The sequence below is a fragment of the Anguilla rostrata genome, chromosome 15 (assembly GCF_018555375.3).
Source record: "Anguilla rostrata isolate EN2019 chromosome 15, ASM1855537v3, whole genome shotgun sequence".
In the NCBI taxonomy this organism is placed as follows: Eukaryota; Metazoa; Chordata; class Actinopteri; order Anguilliformes; family Anguillidae; genus Anguilla; species Anguilla rostrata.
This window is the reverse complement of record NC_057947.1, coordinates 22,164,901-22,183,574: the sequence shown is the minus strand read 5'-3', so window position 1 is coordinate 22,183,574 and position 18,674 is coordinate 22,164,901. Positions and strand designations below refer to the sequence as shown.

Below are 18,674 nucleotides of genomic sequence, written 5' to 3'. Positions count from 1 at the left end.
GGGACTGAGTGTAAGAGCCAGAATGTACCATGGTGAACAGTGAGGCATGATGGGAAATTCTGTACAGGGATGGGTTGGGGAGGTAGCTCTGCTCCTAGCTTTGACAGGTGTGAGCCTCTGATACACGACACTGGCCCAGCAGACAACACACAAAGAAACCGAGGGGCACTTTGATTCCAGACTGGCTGTTCGAATGCTGCCTTCCTGGGGTGCATCTTGTGCAAAGGCCTCTGCTCAGTCCAGATAACCTTTTAGTCCAGAGGCCAGGCATTCACCACCACACAGCTTTGCTTTGCATTGTGTGGGTGGTTCATTGTTCGGCATCTCTGCGGGCTTGTGGCTGTGGCATAAAATCTTGCCTTTCTTCTGTGAGCGCTGTTGAACAACTAGAATAAAGTAAACCGTGGCACACCAGCATTTATGAGTTTGCTGCCATGTTTTATGGCCCTTGTTTTGCATGTAACTGTTGTATTGTGCTGCCAGAGGGATTAAAAAAAGAAAAGAACATGAGTGTGAGTTTTTCCCCAAAGCTGCGCTTATTGCAACAGTGAGAGAAGTGGGTAGAAATATGGCAAAGGTAGCAGCAATTCCGGTCATATCAATGTTATCTACTGGCGTGATGTCATGTGACATGACGGTGTAGAATCATGTAGCAATGCCATTTTGAAACATTTGTGTATCCAAAAACGTATTAAATCTAAATAGTAATATTGGTGTGCAGTCCTTATCCTTCTATATTTGCTATTTATCAGGGTTTCAGCACCCCTGAATAACCTTTTTTAAATGAGTGAAGCATGTTGTTTATATTTTCAAGTATCACAAGGTATTTTGTCAGATGTTCTGGTCATATGCAGCTGTTATTCAAGTGAGCAACGTTACAGGTATGTCTAATTCATTTGTTTATGATAAAGTAACTACTTAATTAGTTGTTTCTTTTGCCTCAGATCGAAAACAAATTAGGCTTCATTCAGCCAACAGCCACCAATCTGTTCAAGTAGTAGATGTGAATTAAATTATATTAAAGAGCCCTCTTATTTGCATTATGCATATCTCCAACATGTCTTTTACAGAAGTCTTAAAGTAAACTAACTCATGAGGGTGTTACCAATTCTACCAATCCGAATTTGATTACCAGCTCAATCAGATCTAACCATCGAACAAAAGACAGCATCAATGGGCATTCCCTCAGGACCATAGTTAAGAAACACCAAGTCTTTTTTTATATTACATAAGGTGTTTTAAATGCTTAGGAACACAGAGAATAATGTGCTGAGCACAGCACTAATGAATGTTGTCTCCATCTCCAGAGGACTGCTCCAGCAGACACCTTTAGAACGCTCAACAAACCTGAAAAACACATTGATCCCCTTGGCTGTTAAAAAGCCTGTTTAGTGCTATAGGCCTTGCATAATGGTGCTGTTTGTTTTGCCCTCAAGACAAGCCCTCAATGAACAAGTATTGTGTAGAATTCACAGAAATAGCATAACACCAGTGTGTTGTAACTGTACATAAATATGTTAACCATGAAACAGGTGCTTTAAGGACTGCTTATGAACAACGTTTGTACATGACAATACAGTAGCACAGGTATTATCATTCAGCAAACAAACAACGCTCACTGTATGTGATAGGAAATATAAATAAGGCATCAATTTGCAGGATCATAAGAAAAACACCTTTGAGTACTCAATTTGTGATTTTGTAAAGATTTTTTAAAAATTCTATTTTAAAGAACAACATACATTCAATTTATTGTAAAGCTGGCATGAATTCTGAATAAACTGCTAAATAGGTTGTAAAATAGAGGATTTGGATTGAAACTATACATTGATTAGAGAGGAGATATGTCATAATTTGCATTTTATCTAAATAGACATGTAAAAATATTCACAGTGACTGATGCTGTGCCCTTACACCTTGAATATTAGAAGTATGCAATCTGAAAGAGACCTGACTTTCAAAGTGCTTAAGCATGTTGAGTTGGAGCATAAACGGGTGACATCATCTCACCTCCACAGGAATGCCAGGGTCATCTGCTGCCTCTGGCAGACTGCATGGGCACACATGCACAGGCCCTGAGGTAAACACTATCTGACCGTATCTGCACACACACTCTATGTGCCTGAAAAAAAGCCCATGGCCTGTGGACTGCCAAAAGCTTTGGGCTGGGGCAGAACAGCACATGCTGCTGTTCACAGGCTGCCCTGTTACGGCGAGAAGCAATGTTCCGGAAAAGCAGATGGACTGCCTGGTCAGGACTTGGCTAGCCTTTGTGCATAAAATTTATTTTCAAATCTTCCAAAAAATATTGTGCTGGTAAATGATGAAAAATGAAACAAGACTTGGCTGTTCCAAAAAAAAAACTGTTAATTTATTTAATCACAGGCACATTTAATTAAGGACAAAATGTTGATTTAATCCAGGTATCTGTACTAAGCTTGTGAAGAAAACAAGTCAGTCTAGATGCGTGAATCTGATCTTAATGGTGCTATACCCTTCAGAGAGAGTGTCACATTTAAAGAAAAATTACATATGATTTGTTCATTTCAGTAGAAGGTCACAGAAAAAAATGTTTCACACTGTCAGAAAATGTGTAAAGAGTTCTTCTGTGGGTGTACGGAGAGCAATAAAATTATAGTTTATTGCAAAATAAAAAAGATGCTGTCCGCTCAGTACAAATCGTAATGTGTACACTGTAGTGTGACAGAATCTTTCTTTGTTATTTCTATTGTTTCTGTGAATTGTGAAATCGAGTTGGTGTCTAAGATTTGTGGGTAAAAACTCGAAGCAAAGCAGCATACCCATTAGATTGATGAAATTAATCCATTAGTCTTCTCTCTGTGCCCCCAACTATCTTCACAGTGTAACTTGGGGTTACTGGAGATATCCATCAACCAGAAACCTACAGTTCCTCTGCGTTCTTACCTGAGCCTCCTTAAAGCTTCTCCTAACATTCATTGATATCCTAAATACAATCTGACACAAATAACTAATGGTATGGTCTAACTCACCGTCTCGGCTGTTGAGCTTGGCGAGGTACGGGGAGTGACTGTTGGAGGACTTGGACGAGCTCTCGAAGGAGGACTGAGGCAAAGGCGCCACCAACGGTTCATCACAGTAATCTGCGGGAGAGAAGGGAGGGTGACATCACACATTGCCCTTCTGCCGCATGCCATATTAGACCTGAACTCCAGGCCTGGCTTCTGAGTTTAACCCAGGTGAGACGGTTCAGTTAAGGACAGCCTTCGAATCACAAATCAGTTTATTTCAGCAAGCTCCCAGACGACCTGCTGCTGGTCTCCCTCTCTGCCCCTACAGTACAGCCCTGGTGCTGGAGGGTCCTGCACGCATAAACTTTAGCATCACTCCCCGAGTGTGTGAGAATCTCCAGTGATGAAGTGTTGGAAATCCCATTGGACTGCAGTTCCTAAAACTGGAGTTGAGTGGCCTTCAACCAGCTCAGTCACAAAATTTAATGAAAAATGACAGAGGGGCCCTGCAATTGTGCTCACTACATCCTTCCTATGTGGCTCCCTAGTCCTTAAAATGCAGCTACACAACTGGTTTTCTTCATGAGCTAAAATGGCTATGGACAAATTACATAGTGAGAATCTTCCACAGGAACAGCAGGAAAATACTGTATCGAATGGTTGAAATAGTTGTGGTCAAACAGAATTTATTATCAGACATGCTTCAAAACATCACTGCACGAGGAAGGGACTCAAAAGCTTTGTTCTCTCGGGCTGAAGCAGCACCATTTGCAAATAAATCCATAATGTCAGTTATCAACGTGAATACACAATGTGCAATCTGCTTTGCCACAATTATCCCGCACAATTTCGGTTTAAGAGATTTAAACTATAATCTTCAAATTTGCCTACAAGAACCATTTTGCTAAATGAATACATAAATAGAAAGCTATGCATACATATAAACCAGTGGATCAAGAAGCAAAGAGACATTATTTTCCATACAAACAGTTACAAATAACCAGACTAAATTTTAGCATGTGATTCCAAGGTCACAGGCTTCCTTTGTAAATATTCCAGATTGCTGCTCCATAATTATCCTAGTCTCAAGGTTATTGCATTTGGCTGCATTTATATGTGTGTTCCAATGCCTGTCCATTCTATTCTACCAATAGAGGTCAAGGTTGATTCACAGGTGTGATGCATTGCCAATCACGACTTATTCAGCGGAGCTCAAATAGAATATGAACTGCTTTCCCACAATTCAAATCAACCCCGGTGCTTAATCCATAGCATTACATCAAAGAGGGATCTTCAATGAATCAACGTGTCAATGCCATTAGTGCGATTACAGTAGATCTCTGCACTGTAAACACTTACAGTAGTGGCATGCAGAACAGCTGAAACTGGATTGGATTGGAGGTGAATGAGTTGCGGCTATGCTAAACTGCGCTGTCTGTGACATGGTGATAAATGGGGAATGATATTTCAAAGGTGACAAAGAGAAACAGTTTGTGAACTGAGCACATTTTAATATAACTCAACAAATCAAGGAAGCTCTCACGATGCAACAAGCTTCGCTTTCTGATGAATTATGAGCCTTTGTGTGTGAATAGCTAAAGAGGGACCATGCTAAATATTTAAATGTACCAAAACGGCTGCCAACTTGGACAGCTCAGAATTACATAGCATGCTTTCCATTTTTGTTGAAGATTTACCATTCTACATGATTACAAAAACCTGTGATATGCATAACAAATTATGAAAGAATGCTGTGTCACTGCAGCATACACACATACACATGGATGTGCTCTACAATCCTGTGTCTGTGACACCCTTTGCATTATGTGTCCAAAAACACATCTTTATGAAATGCTTCTAATTACATAAAAAAGAGAAAGTAGGAGATAAAGTTTGTGGTTTATCTTAGGTTTCAAGTCAAGTGGCAGAGAGGTTAGGGTTTGGATTATGGGTAAGGCTAGAGTTATAAAGATAACAATTATATGAACCATAAATTGTGGTCTATGATAAATAATGTAACAAGATGTAATTACATAGTACATTGGTTGCACAGTACTTGCAATGTAATTATTCTGGCAGTTTGCCAGTGTCAGGCATCTGTGTTCCTCTCAGATCTCATTAAGATGTCGTACCTTCAGACGTACTGTTAGATGTACTGTTAAGACAGCCCAGCTCAGTCACAAAATTTCCTTAGTGCACTATGAAAAGTTTCCCGGTGAAGGACATGTCTTTGGGCTGCTTTATTGACTTTGGTCTGCACTTTGGTCTTGGTTATTTACAGGGTTCATAATTTCCTTTGTCACTGCAGAGATCAAAGAACTGAAGTAATAAATTCTAGTCCGGAGGGATACAGGCCACACTTTTATTAGATGCAAAGCAATGGCAGGTTTAGAGAGAAATCCACACAGAAGCACATATTCTTGCTGGTCTTGAAAGTCTGGAAACGCTAGTCATGCGCCCACCCTTATCCTGATGTAGGCATCTGCCTGCAATTCTCTGTTGCAGACAGTGGATCTATGGAGTGTATGATCTATGGAGTTTTTTTGCCAGAGTTTTTCTACCAGTGTGCCAGCTTACCAGGTGTGCCATGGAAAATTTTCTTATTCCACAATTGAACGTGCGTGACATTAGCGGCTAATGGGATAGTGGTGCCAGGGAATTTTTTGATTATAAAAAGTGTGCCGTAGCAGAAGAAAGGCTGGGAAACAGTCCTTTAGGGACATAATGCCGTGTAATGTAATATACTGCTGAGTGAGCCTGTGCCCAGGCTCCGGCTGCACCTGTGCCTCCTGTCCCTCTCTCTCTCACACTCTGACTCGTCCCCCAGCACGGGCCTGCACTGGACCCGCTGCTGGTGACAGCTGGCCCTTCTTTCAGCTGTGAACTCAAAGACTAGAATCTGCTGGTGGCCTTTTCACAGCATCAATCACCCCCCTCTCCAACACACACGCAGGCAGGCATGCACACACACACACACACACACACGCAGGCAAGCATGCACACAGGCATGCACGCGCGCACACACACACATATTTCTATTGCCTCTATTATCCCACCCGCCCCCCCCCCCCACCTGCCACCCCCCCCTCCCCCCACCACCAACCTTCAACATCCCCCAGTGTCCCCGTTCCAGTTCACTTGAGCTAAGCTGATTATGCAGTCAATTAACCTTTCGCAGGCTTCCTGAATGAGCCCTACATCAAAAAGAATCACATTCACTCTCAGATGTTGTTCTAATTCTTTCTAAACTCCAGGAAAAGAGAGTGAGACCAAAAGACAAGTGGGGGATCGATGGCAGTAAAAGGAGGGAGGGAGTGCAGTGGGGCACAAGCGGCCCAGAGAGAGTGTCTCCCTCTCCTTCATCCCTGCCGTGCCATTCTGCCAGGCCTTGGATTGGCCATGCCAAACTCTGAAAATTAACTAACGCTTCCCGTTTCACATTCAGCTCTAAAGCTCCTGCTGATGACTGTATGAGGAATTCTGAGTTCCCAGTAAGTGCTTCACTTGGTAAAAGATGTCTGAATGAGAGTACTGATGATGATGGGCCGGGAGCGTTTTCATCCCCAGTTTTGTTTGCTGAGGCCTAACTCCCCGTCTGAGACAATCCTCTAGCAAATTAAACTAAGAATGTGGTTACATTCTTCAGAATCAAGATGTGAAAAATTTAAAGATAACGAGTGGATGCAGGGCTATACTTTCTGGTTTTTACTCTTTCCTTTTATTGAAATGCAATTGTACTTTAATTTATGAACTTAATTTTACACCATTTCCCTCTCCAGTTCTATTTCATTAGAGTTTTCGAGTTTTACTTTTTGTGCATTTTTCCTTAAGACATTGCCTTCTCTATATCTCAGCGTAAGACACGGTTAAAAACTGTTTTGTACTTCCTGTTAAACGAGAATCCCGTCGACCTCTGCAATAAGCTAGGTGACTGTCCATTACATTCTATCCCACCACTTCAGCTTCCTGGTTTCTGGTAATGACAATGACCTTGTAGTTCACCCTGACTCTCTGCAATGCGACTCCGACAGGCGTCCTCAAGCTAAAATACCATCAGTCCGTATATTTCAGCCCAAGCCAGCCCAAACTCTCTCAGCTTCCAGCCCAGTGAAAGCCTGGATGAAGTAACTGTTCTGATAAAGGAAATTTTATTTTACTGGGATAGGTTCAGAGTGATTAATGGATGGAGGAAACCTAGACTGGTTTTGTCTATAACCTTTTTCTGGTTGCATTGGTGTGCTTCATTTTGTTTTGCAATGATGAAATCAAACTCTTAATTTCGCGGCACAATGAAAGTTGAAAATGACCATTGTCATTGAAAGGTCACAGTTTCAAGGTCACAACATTCTGAAAGCGGTTCATAAATCTATTATCTCAAACCTCAAAAGAGTGAATTAAAAACAAGTCTTACACAACATACACTATCATCACCATTTGGAAAAACCTTCTTGTGATCTGCTCGATGGAAAATAATTAACACTGACAGTGAGACCTCACAGTGAGTCATCAGTGAAACAGAGGGGGGGGGGTGGGGATGCTCATTTTCAGATGAAACGCTAGGATTACTGCTCTATTCCAGCTTCAGCCAAAAGCACCATTCTCTGTATTGCTCTCTGTAACAGAAAGCTGTGTACAGTGTCCATTTTATGAAAATAGCAAAAATTCTTGTAAAATGCTCATTATTTTCATTACTGTACCCGAGATTTCATTTAATTTTTCTGCTTTTCTGCACCTTCATTACTTTAATTAAATGTTCATATTGAACCGTAATTCCACAAAGTGGCAGTACTGCTTATAAAAATGAAAAAAGGGTTTTAAAATTATATTTGTCCTAAAGAATTTGCAAACAAACCATCATTAACATTTCATCTCTGTAAATCAGTCAAATGTACAATAAATAAAGAAATAAATAAAACTATTTTACTATTTTAGTAAAATAGTAAAATACTCCACCAAAATAAATGTGATTATGGTTCAACTAAAGCCACTTGAATCATTTTATATGATTTTGAAAAAGCACTGCCAGTGACCCAAGTCAAGTACATCACACCTTTCTTGCTTTGTAAAGAATATATGTACGTGTAAACATGCACACTGCTCAGAATGTCAATATTTCAATCAAAGAACCTGAATAAAGGGTAGTGTCTGAACAAAAGTGTGACTTCACAGTGCTTGAGTTCAAGTTCAAAGGAACTCTCTCCCTCTCAACCTACAGCAGGTTCTTGAAAATAAATGCTCAGGCAGGAGTCAAAGCTTTTTTAAAACTCTTCATCTTTTATGAGGTGGCACTAGTCCGTCCTGCAGCCAGCTATTCCTCTGCGCTTAAACATTTCAAGTGGATGTTGCTGATGGTAGGGTTTGAAAGTCCAGAGTTGAGAATAAAAGGTGCAGCAGGGTCACTGCAATGTAAAATATACGGTTTCAGGAAAGAAGAACCGTGTGTGTGTGTATACTTTGGTACAGTCCATTTGACACCAATGTGCAGCACATATGTGTGAAACTGAGCGTAGTGTAATGTATAATCTGACCCTATAGAGGCTGACAGGGCCCAGCGGAGCTATATTTACACCGTGATCTGGCCCTAAACCCCTTGAGTGAGAATAGCTCTCCTTTGGTGTGAACAGGAATGAAAAAGGTGCATACAGGCAGAGAGGAAAAAAAACTGTGATCCAAGATGAGTCCAACTTGTCTTTGATTGCTTTGCTTTCTTCTGTAGTGCAGAAGTTACAGAACCATTGTAGATTTTTTTTAGATCCATGTGTGTTGTAATAGTTATGAAGCTGTTGATCATTTGATAGTATGCAGTTGCCTGCAGAGGAGTGAACACGGGTTGTGCCGATGAGATCTTTGCTGAAGGGAGCTGTCCGGGTGCTGAAAACTGTCACTACTCGAGAGGAGCTGTTCACATTCTGAAACTAAACACTACTGAGGGGAGCTATCCAGGCTTTGAAACTAGGCACAACCGTAGGGAGCTTTTCAGGTTCTGAAATGATGCACTGCTGCGAGGAGCTGTCCAGGTACTGAAACTAGCCACGACTCAGAGGAGCTGTCCGGGTGCTGAAACTATTCACTACTGTAGCAAGCTGTGCAGGTTCTGAAATAATGCACTGCTGAGGAGAGTTTTCAAGGCTGTGAAATCATGCATGGTCACAAACCTTTGCACCATCACCCAGATGCGAAGAAATGGAGGACAATCCAGACGCCCTCCACTCCACATCACTCGTCCACCCCCTCTGACACACAGACCCACTCATTAATGGGCTCCCTCATGCACCCTCTGACTCACTCAGATACTTATTCTTCACTTGTTTAGACACACACTCACTCCCCATAGAACTGTTATGCCAACTGTGGTACACAAATCAAACCGACCTGCATTTTGATGTCTCTCACACAGTCCTTCACTTAACACAGAGATTTACCAAACACACGATTCAGTTCACACCTGGGTCCGCTAAGCATCCTGCGATGGCCATGAAGCCTGATGCTTCCACAAAGCTTCTCATTCAGTTAAATAATGAGAAAATACACTTATGGCTTGATCACAAGTCGATTGCAGCAGTACAGCCCATGTTATTGATCCCATCCAGATCTACTTCAGCCTCCAGCAAATCATCGCTTAGTTTCACTGTTATTCCCGGAAAAGACCTAGCAGGCGATGTTTATATCAACAACTCCACCTGACATTTTCCCAGCCTTCCTTATATTGGTATTTACTCACAATAACTTCTTGTAAATGTATGAAGAAGAATTAAATACAAATGTTTGTGCAGGAGGGCTCAGGTTTTGGTCAGAAATATTTGCAGCTCAGCTTACTGTGAAACGCAATTTTATTTGAGCGCACGGCCTTCAAGGCCAAAATCCCTGAATCAGCCGCATGCCATTTGGCAGTAATTAACTACGCTGCAGCTGTCTGGTCCATGCAACGGCCACAAGTGGGGAACCGTCCGCGTGTCAAGCAATAAAATCCTAATATTCAACAAGCACACTGGGCTTAAGCAACTCAACCTCAACCTCAACTGAAGCAGTTTATTAAGCCCAGTGTTCCTGTTGGTACAAGGAAGTGCACCCGCTCCAGATTTGTGAAGGCTTTAACGGCACTGTGAAGATATTTCGAACGCACCGGAGTGAGCCTCGGCAGGCAGCGATGCTGGCGGAACACGGCAGATACGTAATTACCGCTGACATTTAAGCAGCCTTCCGAGGGCAGTCCTTCAGGATTGTGTCACAGCGCGGACACTCTCCGCTTGATGAATGGCGGTTTAATGTGGAAGAGAGCGGAAATGCGACAGTTTCAAGGGAGCAATGTTTGGAGGCAAACAAAAATACGTACAGCTGTGAGGTCCCTACACGGTTTTGTGTTTACATCTTTTTTTAATTTATTTTTTAATTAAAATGCTAAACGATAAATAAAATAAATAACAATAATATGAATTTTAGAGGCAGGCTTCCATTAGTAGGTCATTCCTGTTTACAGCAGAACACTTTCTGGTAGACTCTTGAGTGCTTTACTAATTCTTGTTCTTCACTGAAAAATATTTCCAAGACAGTTAATGCAATATAAACTCCCCAAAAATAAATAAATAAACAGAACTTAAAGATATAAGTGATATAATCACAAATAGCATTACACTTCAGAAGTAATTTAAACAAATAACCCAGACAGACAGAGGTAAATCTATGTCACAGACATAGACAGAACACAGACGAATATCAGACAGAACTAAATTGACTAAAATTCAACAGACAGGCGGCATACAAAAACAAAATAACTAAACAGAAAGAAAGACATGGAAAAATATAAGATCACAAACAGCACTGACAGTTCCTATGTAGTCCAATTCAGATAGAAGGGGACTTTATGGGGGCTGATTTTAATGTAGCGTTTATATGATTTATATATGGTTTTGTGTGTATGATTATAGGTGTGACTGTTTCAACCACATTATGTACCACATTATTATTCAGATCTTGAAGAAAACATGAAAAGAAGAGAACAATAAAAATTGCCCATGTGAAAATCCTAGGTTGCATTAAAAAGACAATCGTTTTGATTTGAAACACATATGTGGATCCTACTAAAGCGTGTAATAACTGTAATTGAACGTAAATTATTTTTGGCATTTCACAGCAGAAGGTCCCCACGCAATACACAACAAAAACATTCTCAAACATTTCAGACATCACAAAAAAAAAAAAACTAATTTATAAACATGAAGCCACACTGCACCCCATTGACTGATGTCTCCGCACTGCCAGGGCGTTTCACTTACATTGATTTGCGCCGGCCGAAAAGAAATCATTCCCAAAATGGATTTATCTTAAATTGGCTGGATCAGGAAATGGAACCTGCAAAGCCACATTAAACAAGAAACCCTTCCCTAGCTCGGAAACTATCGCCCATGTTTCCAGACTCTGAATGAAAATCTATTGAGAACCAATATTTATGCTTTATTAAGCATAGATATATCAAAGCCCATGTTAATGTACATTAATTGTACCCTTCCGTTCCTTTCAATGCGGAAATTGCATTTCCAGCCTGCTGAATAAAGTTTATAGTAAAATCCATGAATACTAATGAAATTGGATCAATGCAGCCTTGAAAGGGATTCCCTCTAACTGATAGGCATCTTGGCAGTGTAGCCATTGCATATAATGTAGTTTGCTTGGTATCTCTTCTACCAGTAATGGCAAAAGAAACAGCAGGGTTTCCACAGGCCAACAGTCAATGCACAAATCAGATGTAATGATCTAAAGAAAATTCAACAGCGCCATCCGGTGGTCAAGAATAGACAGTGAATAATGTGGCAGAGAATGAGAATGGAGAACACGCAAACAGACCTTCATGCCCCATTGACCCAACGTATAACTTGCGCAAGAGTGTGTGCTCCTAGATCCACCACAGCAGTTGAAGTCACAGACAGTCATTGAGAAGTGCACATGTTCTACCGGCCTGCTTCAACAGAAGAGGAAGTGTCATTTGTGTCAGTAGGTGAGCGATGAAAACATTCGCTATAGTTTGGAATGGCTAGCTAGCTATGATACGACACACTCATGACACGATATGTACTATAGATTTAACTTTAATGATATGTATTCAAATCCTCTGAGAAATTTGGTTGGCTAACTAGATAGTCAACCATCATCATAGCTAGCGAGTCAGGGATCAATAATCAAGTTCAGACTAAACATTGAATTGCAGAAGAAACTGTTTGCTTGCTGAAACACTGAATATGCGTTCAAATGAATATGATTCAAGGCCACTTCTAGTAATGTTTTTGAGCAAAACGGAGAGTGTACTGCAAGTCGGAGGTAAGTTAATTATGATCAAATGGCAGCAGGATGGAGCTGGTTCTAATGTGTCAGAGGGTAAAATACACTTGGCCAGTTTTAGCTTCAATTAAGATTCGCCATCAACAACAGCGTAATTCTCCTAACAGTCCCTGTTGCAAAGGGCTTGTTTAAATGCCAGTTTGGAAAAATGGCTGTTTGTATTCATTTCTGTAATTCTTTACCAAAAGATCAAGACAGGCTTGTGGAACAGGCTGCAGGGGGTGAATTTAATTGTCTTTGGGGGAGGATAAATGGTGGGGGGAGGGGGGGGAGGAGCGGAAGAAATGTAATACCAGAGAGCACTGGAAATGCTCTTCGAGATACCCAGAGAAATTAAACACAGCAACCCAAAGTGCTTGCTATGTAAAAGGAGGCAGTGGGGTTGTGAAGTATTGTATATGTTGCATGTATGCTTCAGAAAACATAACCACTGTAAACTGAACGCTGTGCGTCAATAACAGTGTCGTTTTAACAGTATTTGCATGTTAATATGTCTCTCCACCCCCCGTTCAGCACTTGCTACCAGACTATTTTCTTGCGAGAGAGCCTGAATGGTGAAACCCATCATCTGCGCTGTGGGACGCTGGGTAGCCGCCGCACTGGCTGAGATTCCCTGTGGATGTACACTTCTCCAGGAGGCACGCAGCCTAAATTGCATTTCTTTGGAAGTGGCACCAAGGCGCCCGAGAGAAAAAGCAGTGGTGCAGTTTGGGCAGGACCAATCTGCGCATCGGCACGGTCTGCTGAACAGCGGGTTCCACACTATCCGAGGTGCTAACCACGATTTAATGAGCAGACTGCCACTCCGGATCATAGATCAATCAGGAATTGCAGACACACACTTTTGTACTTTCTAACTACTTCAATCAATGTATTCAGAACATTGACTAACAATTTAAAAAAAAAAATGTTATATGGCTGGCATGTGAAGCACCAAAAACAAGAGTAGACTATCACAAAATAGAATGCTACTGTAAAGCTGATCACTCAGCAGCACCACAAACATATAATCACCAAATCTACAAGGAAAACAGAGTGAGCATAAATAAAATGTATTGTTAAAGAAAGAAGGTGATAATTGCAGAAACTTTCTCTGAATGTTGGAACTGTGTTTGGAACTGTGAGGTACTGTAGTTGAGAACACAGACACAGAAGCAGACTCAAACGCACACACACACATAAACAAACACACACACACACACTCGAGCGCACGCACTATCAGCATATAAACTAGTATGCTTCAGAAATCCCTGCACATACATACCATTCCTTTCAGAATACCAGGGTTTGCATTGTGGGGTTCAATCAGCATAGGGTCAATAGAGGCATTTGCACTCATTAGTTTTAATGATGTCGGAAAACACAGCACACGGTAGAGTGCGTAAGTGTAGGCATGGCATGAAAAACAAGATGTTCTGGCACGCCCCTGGCCTGCTAGGCACATAGCGCTGTTCGGTGGCTTTAAATCGAGCAGCAAATCTTTTCCCGGAAAGATGAAGCATCGAAGGACTCCAGCACAAGCTGCAGCCCATTCCCACAGCTCGTTACGTGATCGCCTCTGACACGGCGTCTCAGATTAAAGGCGAAGCACATCGTCCTGGGCTCTGACGGACAGGAGCGGAGGGGCACCCTCAGCGAAAGGGGGCGGCGTGCGGAGTGCCACTCTCAGCAAAAGGGGCACGGTGTGTGGAGGGGCACCCTCAGCAAAAAGGGACGGCGTGCTTTCTTCTGCTACAGCGAGCGCGTTAGGGGAGCGCAGCCGGCGAGAGACTGGCTTCAACACGTTTCCGCTCCGGGTGTGGCCCACCTGTCTGCTGACCGTTTATCAAACTCGCCAACACGACTTTGGCTCTAGACGCCAGCTGCTCTGAGCTGGAGTCATGCCCTCCACAGAACTGCCTACTGAAGAGCTTTAGAAGCCAGTTTGATTATTCATTTATTTATTTATACATACAGATGTGTTAGTCTGAGGCTGCTGTGGGTCAGGTTGTGGCTAACATAATGCTCAATAATCTCTTGCCCATGATATAAAAACAAAATTGCAAATAATTTGCCCTACCCAGAGAGTATGCCAGTCGGTACAGTTCAGGGGCACATTCAGTCTGCTGATACTCTTTGTTCCCGACTATAAGTAAGCTGTTGAAGCCAGTAATACTTTTAGATAATTAAATAAAATTGTATCATGTTTATCATGACTACCAAACTGTGAGGTTCAACTGACTGTCTCAGGACTGATCATTCCATTGCCTGCACTCCAGTAGAGTCATAAAGATCAGAAGGCTGTAAACACAGCTGGAAGGACCACCAAATCTAAATCCTTTCAGTTTGGTGACCCTGCTGTGAGCATGGCTAAATCCTTACAAAAACCTAGTGATATGTTTGAACTGAAGTATCACACCAACTCAATTCACCACTCAAGAACAAAGCCCCATAACAAATATACCGAATGACTAGCTGATCATACAGAGCAGAGCTTCTTTATAAGCAGACTTGGAATATTTCCCATTACATTTCAGAGTGAGCGCTGGACTACAAACCACAAGCAAGGACTCATCAGCTTGCAAGGCCGTGTGTTTACACCTGAAACTGTTACAGCGGGATAACTGAAGAATCCCCGAAGAGCCGAATCCATGAGTCAGCCAGCCTGAGAGCACAGACCGCCATAAAGTGGTGCGCGTGTAGAGCGCGGAGCAACAGGGGGCAGCGGGGCGTGGCGGGCAGCGAACGGCGCCCGAGCCGCGGGCGTTTCGGCTGAGCGTAGCGCCGCCCGCGCCGCGACCGCAGCTCTGACACCGCAGGGAAACAGACCGAGGGGAACGAAAGCGCCCGGCTTTCAGCTGCGCTGATCTCTAAATCACCTGAAAGGCTCCTCCCCTGGACAGAGTCTGCTGCGACAGCTGATCCTGGCCACATAAAGTTCCACGCCGTCCCGCCGATCTTTAAATCACCTGATCGGCTGGTCCCGCTGACTGTGCCTGTAATAACGGCTGATTCTCGTAGCGTAACCATCGGTGAGCCTTTGCGGCATCTGTGCAGCAGATGCCTGCTGGCGTCGCGGAGTGACTCTCGAGTGCGGAGAGGAAGACACTCCACAGATCCACCGCAGACCGCGGCCCAATGCTGCCAGCACAAAGAGCAGCGGTCTGGACCAGCAGAGCTATACAGCAACACAGAGCTACAGAACGCCAAGACCACAAAAAACACCACTATCTCCATTCCGGCCACTCTTGGCCAAGGGTTGCCAGTTCCATTCCTGGAGGGCCAGTGCACATGAAGGTTCTGTTTCCACGAACTACACTGGAGCAGTCAGGTATTAGGCGAAGGACATAACGCAACCATAATTATGGAATGCAATAACAAACATCACCACAATGTCATGTACTGCCTTTCTTTTTGTCTTTTGCTTCCTAAATTATACACTATATGACCAAAGGTATCTGGACACCCCTTGGCCTGGGGCTGCTTTTCATGGTCAGGGCTAGGCCCCTTAGTTCCAGTGAAGACAAATCTTAATTCTACCGCATACAATCACATTCCAGATTATACTGTGCTTCCCCAACAGTTTTGGGAAGGCCCTTTCCTGTTTCAGCATGACAACCTGCACAAAGCCCTGACCTCAACCCCATCCAACACCTATGGATCAATTGGACAGCCAACTGAGAGCCAGGCCTAACCCCCCAAACAGTACCCCACCTCACTTATGCTCTTCTGGCTGAATGGAAGCAAATACCTGCAACAACACTCCAACATCTAGTATAAAGCCTTCCCAGAAGAGTGGAGGTTGCTATAGCAGCAAAGGGTAGACCAACTCCATATAAATGCCCATAATTTTCAATGAGATGTTGGATGTTACTGTACTTGTCCAAATACATTTACATGACCATGTAATGTATCTGATGAGGAAGCAAACATTAAATCAGTCAATAAAATCAGTTTAAATGTCAGATTCCACATAAGTTTGTACACACTATAATTAAGAGCAGACGCTGGGACGAAATCCACTGTCAAGCTGCAACTCTGCAAAATGGCAGCTAGGTGAACTGAATGGTTCTGAAAAATATCAATTAACAGTGTTCCCCTTTACTAGAGATCTAGAATGAGCTGTAGGCACCAGGGTTACAAATAGTAAATTAAAACATAAAAACTCCCAACACCTTGACAGGATGGGTGTGACTTCTAAATCTGGAATTGCTAAACGTTGACAAAAACATGAAACATTAAGAAAATCTCTAAAGTATTAAGTGCCAATATGATACAAATTATTCATAGCCATTTCCTTTTACAGTGTTCTCACTGTGATCTCGTGTTTAAAAGTATCCTGCTGATCTGGTGTCGTTTGTGACAGGAGTGAGATTGTGACATGCACATGGGAAATGTGTTCCTTAATTAGCTCCCAAGTGATAACAAAAAAAATTATCTTGGCATCTTGCAATGCAGCAAATTTAGAAACCCCCATCGCCCCCCAACCTTGTCATTAAAACGTAAAAACAATTTTTTTTCACCGTGCAAGTGGTTTTCCGAGTTTTGCCCCCTACTTGACACCAACGCCAATTCCAAATCCAGCTGCTGTACACGGTCTGTTGATCAGTAACTGAAAGCAGAGAGCATTTTAAAAAATTTAAATGACATTTGAAAATACGAAAGGTGTAGAGACTTCATTGAACTGATTGTCTACAGTCCTATACTTCAGCCTGTGTCAGGTGTGCAGATTTGTTTATTTCTCTTTTCTGCTCAAGGACATCTCTCTCATGACCTCTGAATCTTTTACAAGATACGATTTTTACAATTAGTACTGGATGTTTTATTTTAAAAAAGAATGAAAAAACATACAGTGCATCAGTGATCAGTATTGTCTGGGGGTCATTTTTTTTGAGATAATGTTTGTGGTATTGGTGATTTTACACATTTCTTTTTGGTTATCGTCGTTGGTCTTAGCGTGACCCAGGCTTTACCTTACATAACAAATACTCCCACCAGAGTGTGAATCCAATGAAATGCTCACTGGAATTTGAAGACTCAATGCTATATTTACACTAAATTTGTATAATACAATTGATAATATAGCACTTGCCATTAGGTGAAACTGGAAATAACTGGTTGTATTTTTTTGTACACAAATAGAGTAGATTCACCAATCACCTTCTTCTTTGGTGTTTCTTGGCAGCATGCAAACCAACTCATGCTATAGTGTTGAGACTAGTGTGGAAACTGATACTATAATGCAAAACAATTGATACAATAATTTGTAGTTTAAATTCTTGTAGATCCTTTAAAGATCTTAAAATCTTAACACTGGCTCAAGCAATTCATTAGAATTAGCAGAATTCTGTGCTGCAGGATGCCCTACAATACAATAATTACTTAATATGGTATTAATTGGTCGCATAGATGTAAAATCATGTTCCTTCTCTTCCCCAAACTGAATATGGAAATTAAAAATGTGGTTTATGTAAAAGATTTTTTAAAACCTGCAATGCACACATTTTTATCTATCAATGTTGTCTCATATCCGCAGCTAGAAAGTGGATCCTCAAAGAACAGCACTCATTTTAGATATCCAATGATGCCTGGAGAAAATTCTCCTAAATTACCATTACCAAATTACTCTTACAAGCAATAGACTAATTACTGAATAAGAAAACTGTGTCAGACATAAACTCCATCACTATAATTAAAGCAAGAATCTTATTACCTTACTTTTTCTGGACCACAAGAGTAATGATATATTCAATTTAAAATTAAATAATATTGATTCTCATATTAAAATTTTAAAATGAAGATAAATTATGGTACCACTATATATAACTGGCTGGGGGCAAATGTATAGTAAAATATTAATACCTGCATAGAAATCATAAAAAAAGACTTTTTCTGGCATTTGTTAATATTTAACCAACAGTCAACAAAGTAGTGTGAAGAAGTGAAGGTGTCAACAGTCTCACAGTGTCACTGTACTGGCCATATTAAACTTATCTTGAGCATCTGTAAATACTGTAGAACCTCGCAGATATGAAATTCAGTGTTACAAACTGACTGGTCAATAAAACAGGGTATGATCCCAGAAGTTAAATAAGCAATTACACCTTTTGAAGCTCTGTATTATACAAGATGTATGCCGTAGATTATATTTGCCATTATCACAGATGTAAAAGGTGTGCACTGAATGCAAACCATTCACGCTAAATATGCCTCTCACTCTGTTGCTGCATGTCAGGTCATCTAAAATCAGCTAGTTTTGTGAGTTTCCAAGGGAACAATGAAATGAAACAAAAGCACTGGAACCTTCTTGCATTCCATAAAACACTCATTTTAATGCCTCTCTTGGCACATTGACAGATGCATTTATAGAAG

At 41.6% G+C, this 18,674-nt stretch overlaps 1 protein-coding gene across 3 annotated transcripts in view; it reads right to left on the bottom strand.

Annotated features, from left to right (window-relative positions):
• Window positions 1-18,674, bottom strand: part of LOC135240717 (contactin-associated protein-like 5) — a 149,855-nt gene that overhangs the window by 72,364 nt on the left and 58,817 nt on the right. For all 3 annotated transcript variants that reach the window (XM_064310597.1, XM_064310598.1, XM_064310596.1), the window contains one exon: window positions 3,012-3,122. In XM_064310597.1, the coding sequence (XP_064166667.1) occupies window positions 3,012-3,122 (111 nt within the window). The remainder of the gene's footprint in view (window positions 1-3,011; window positions 3,123-18,674) is intronic.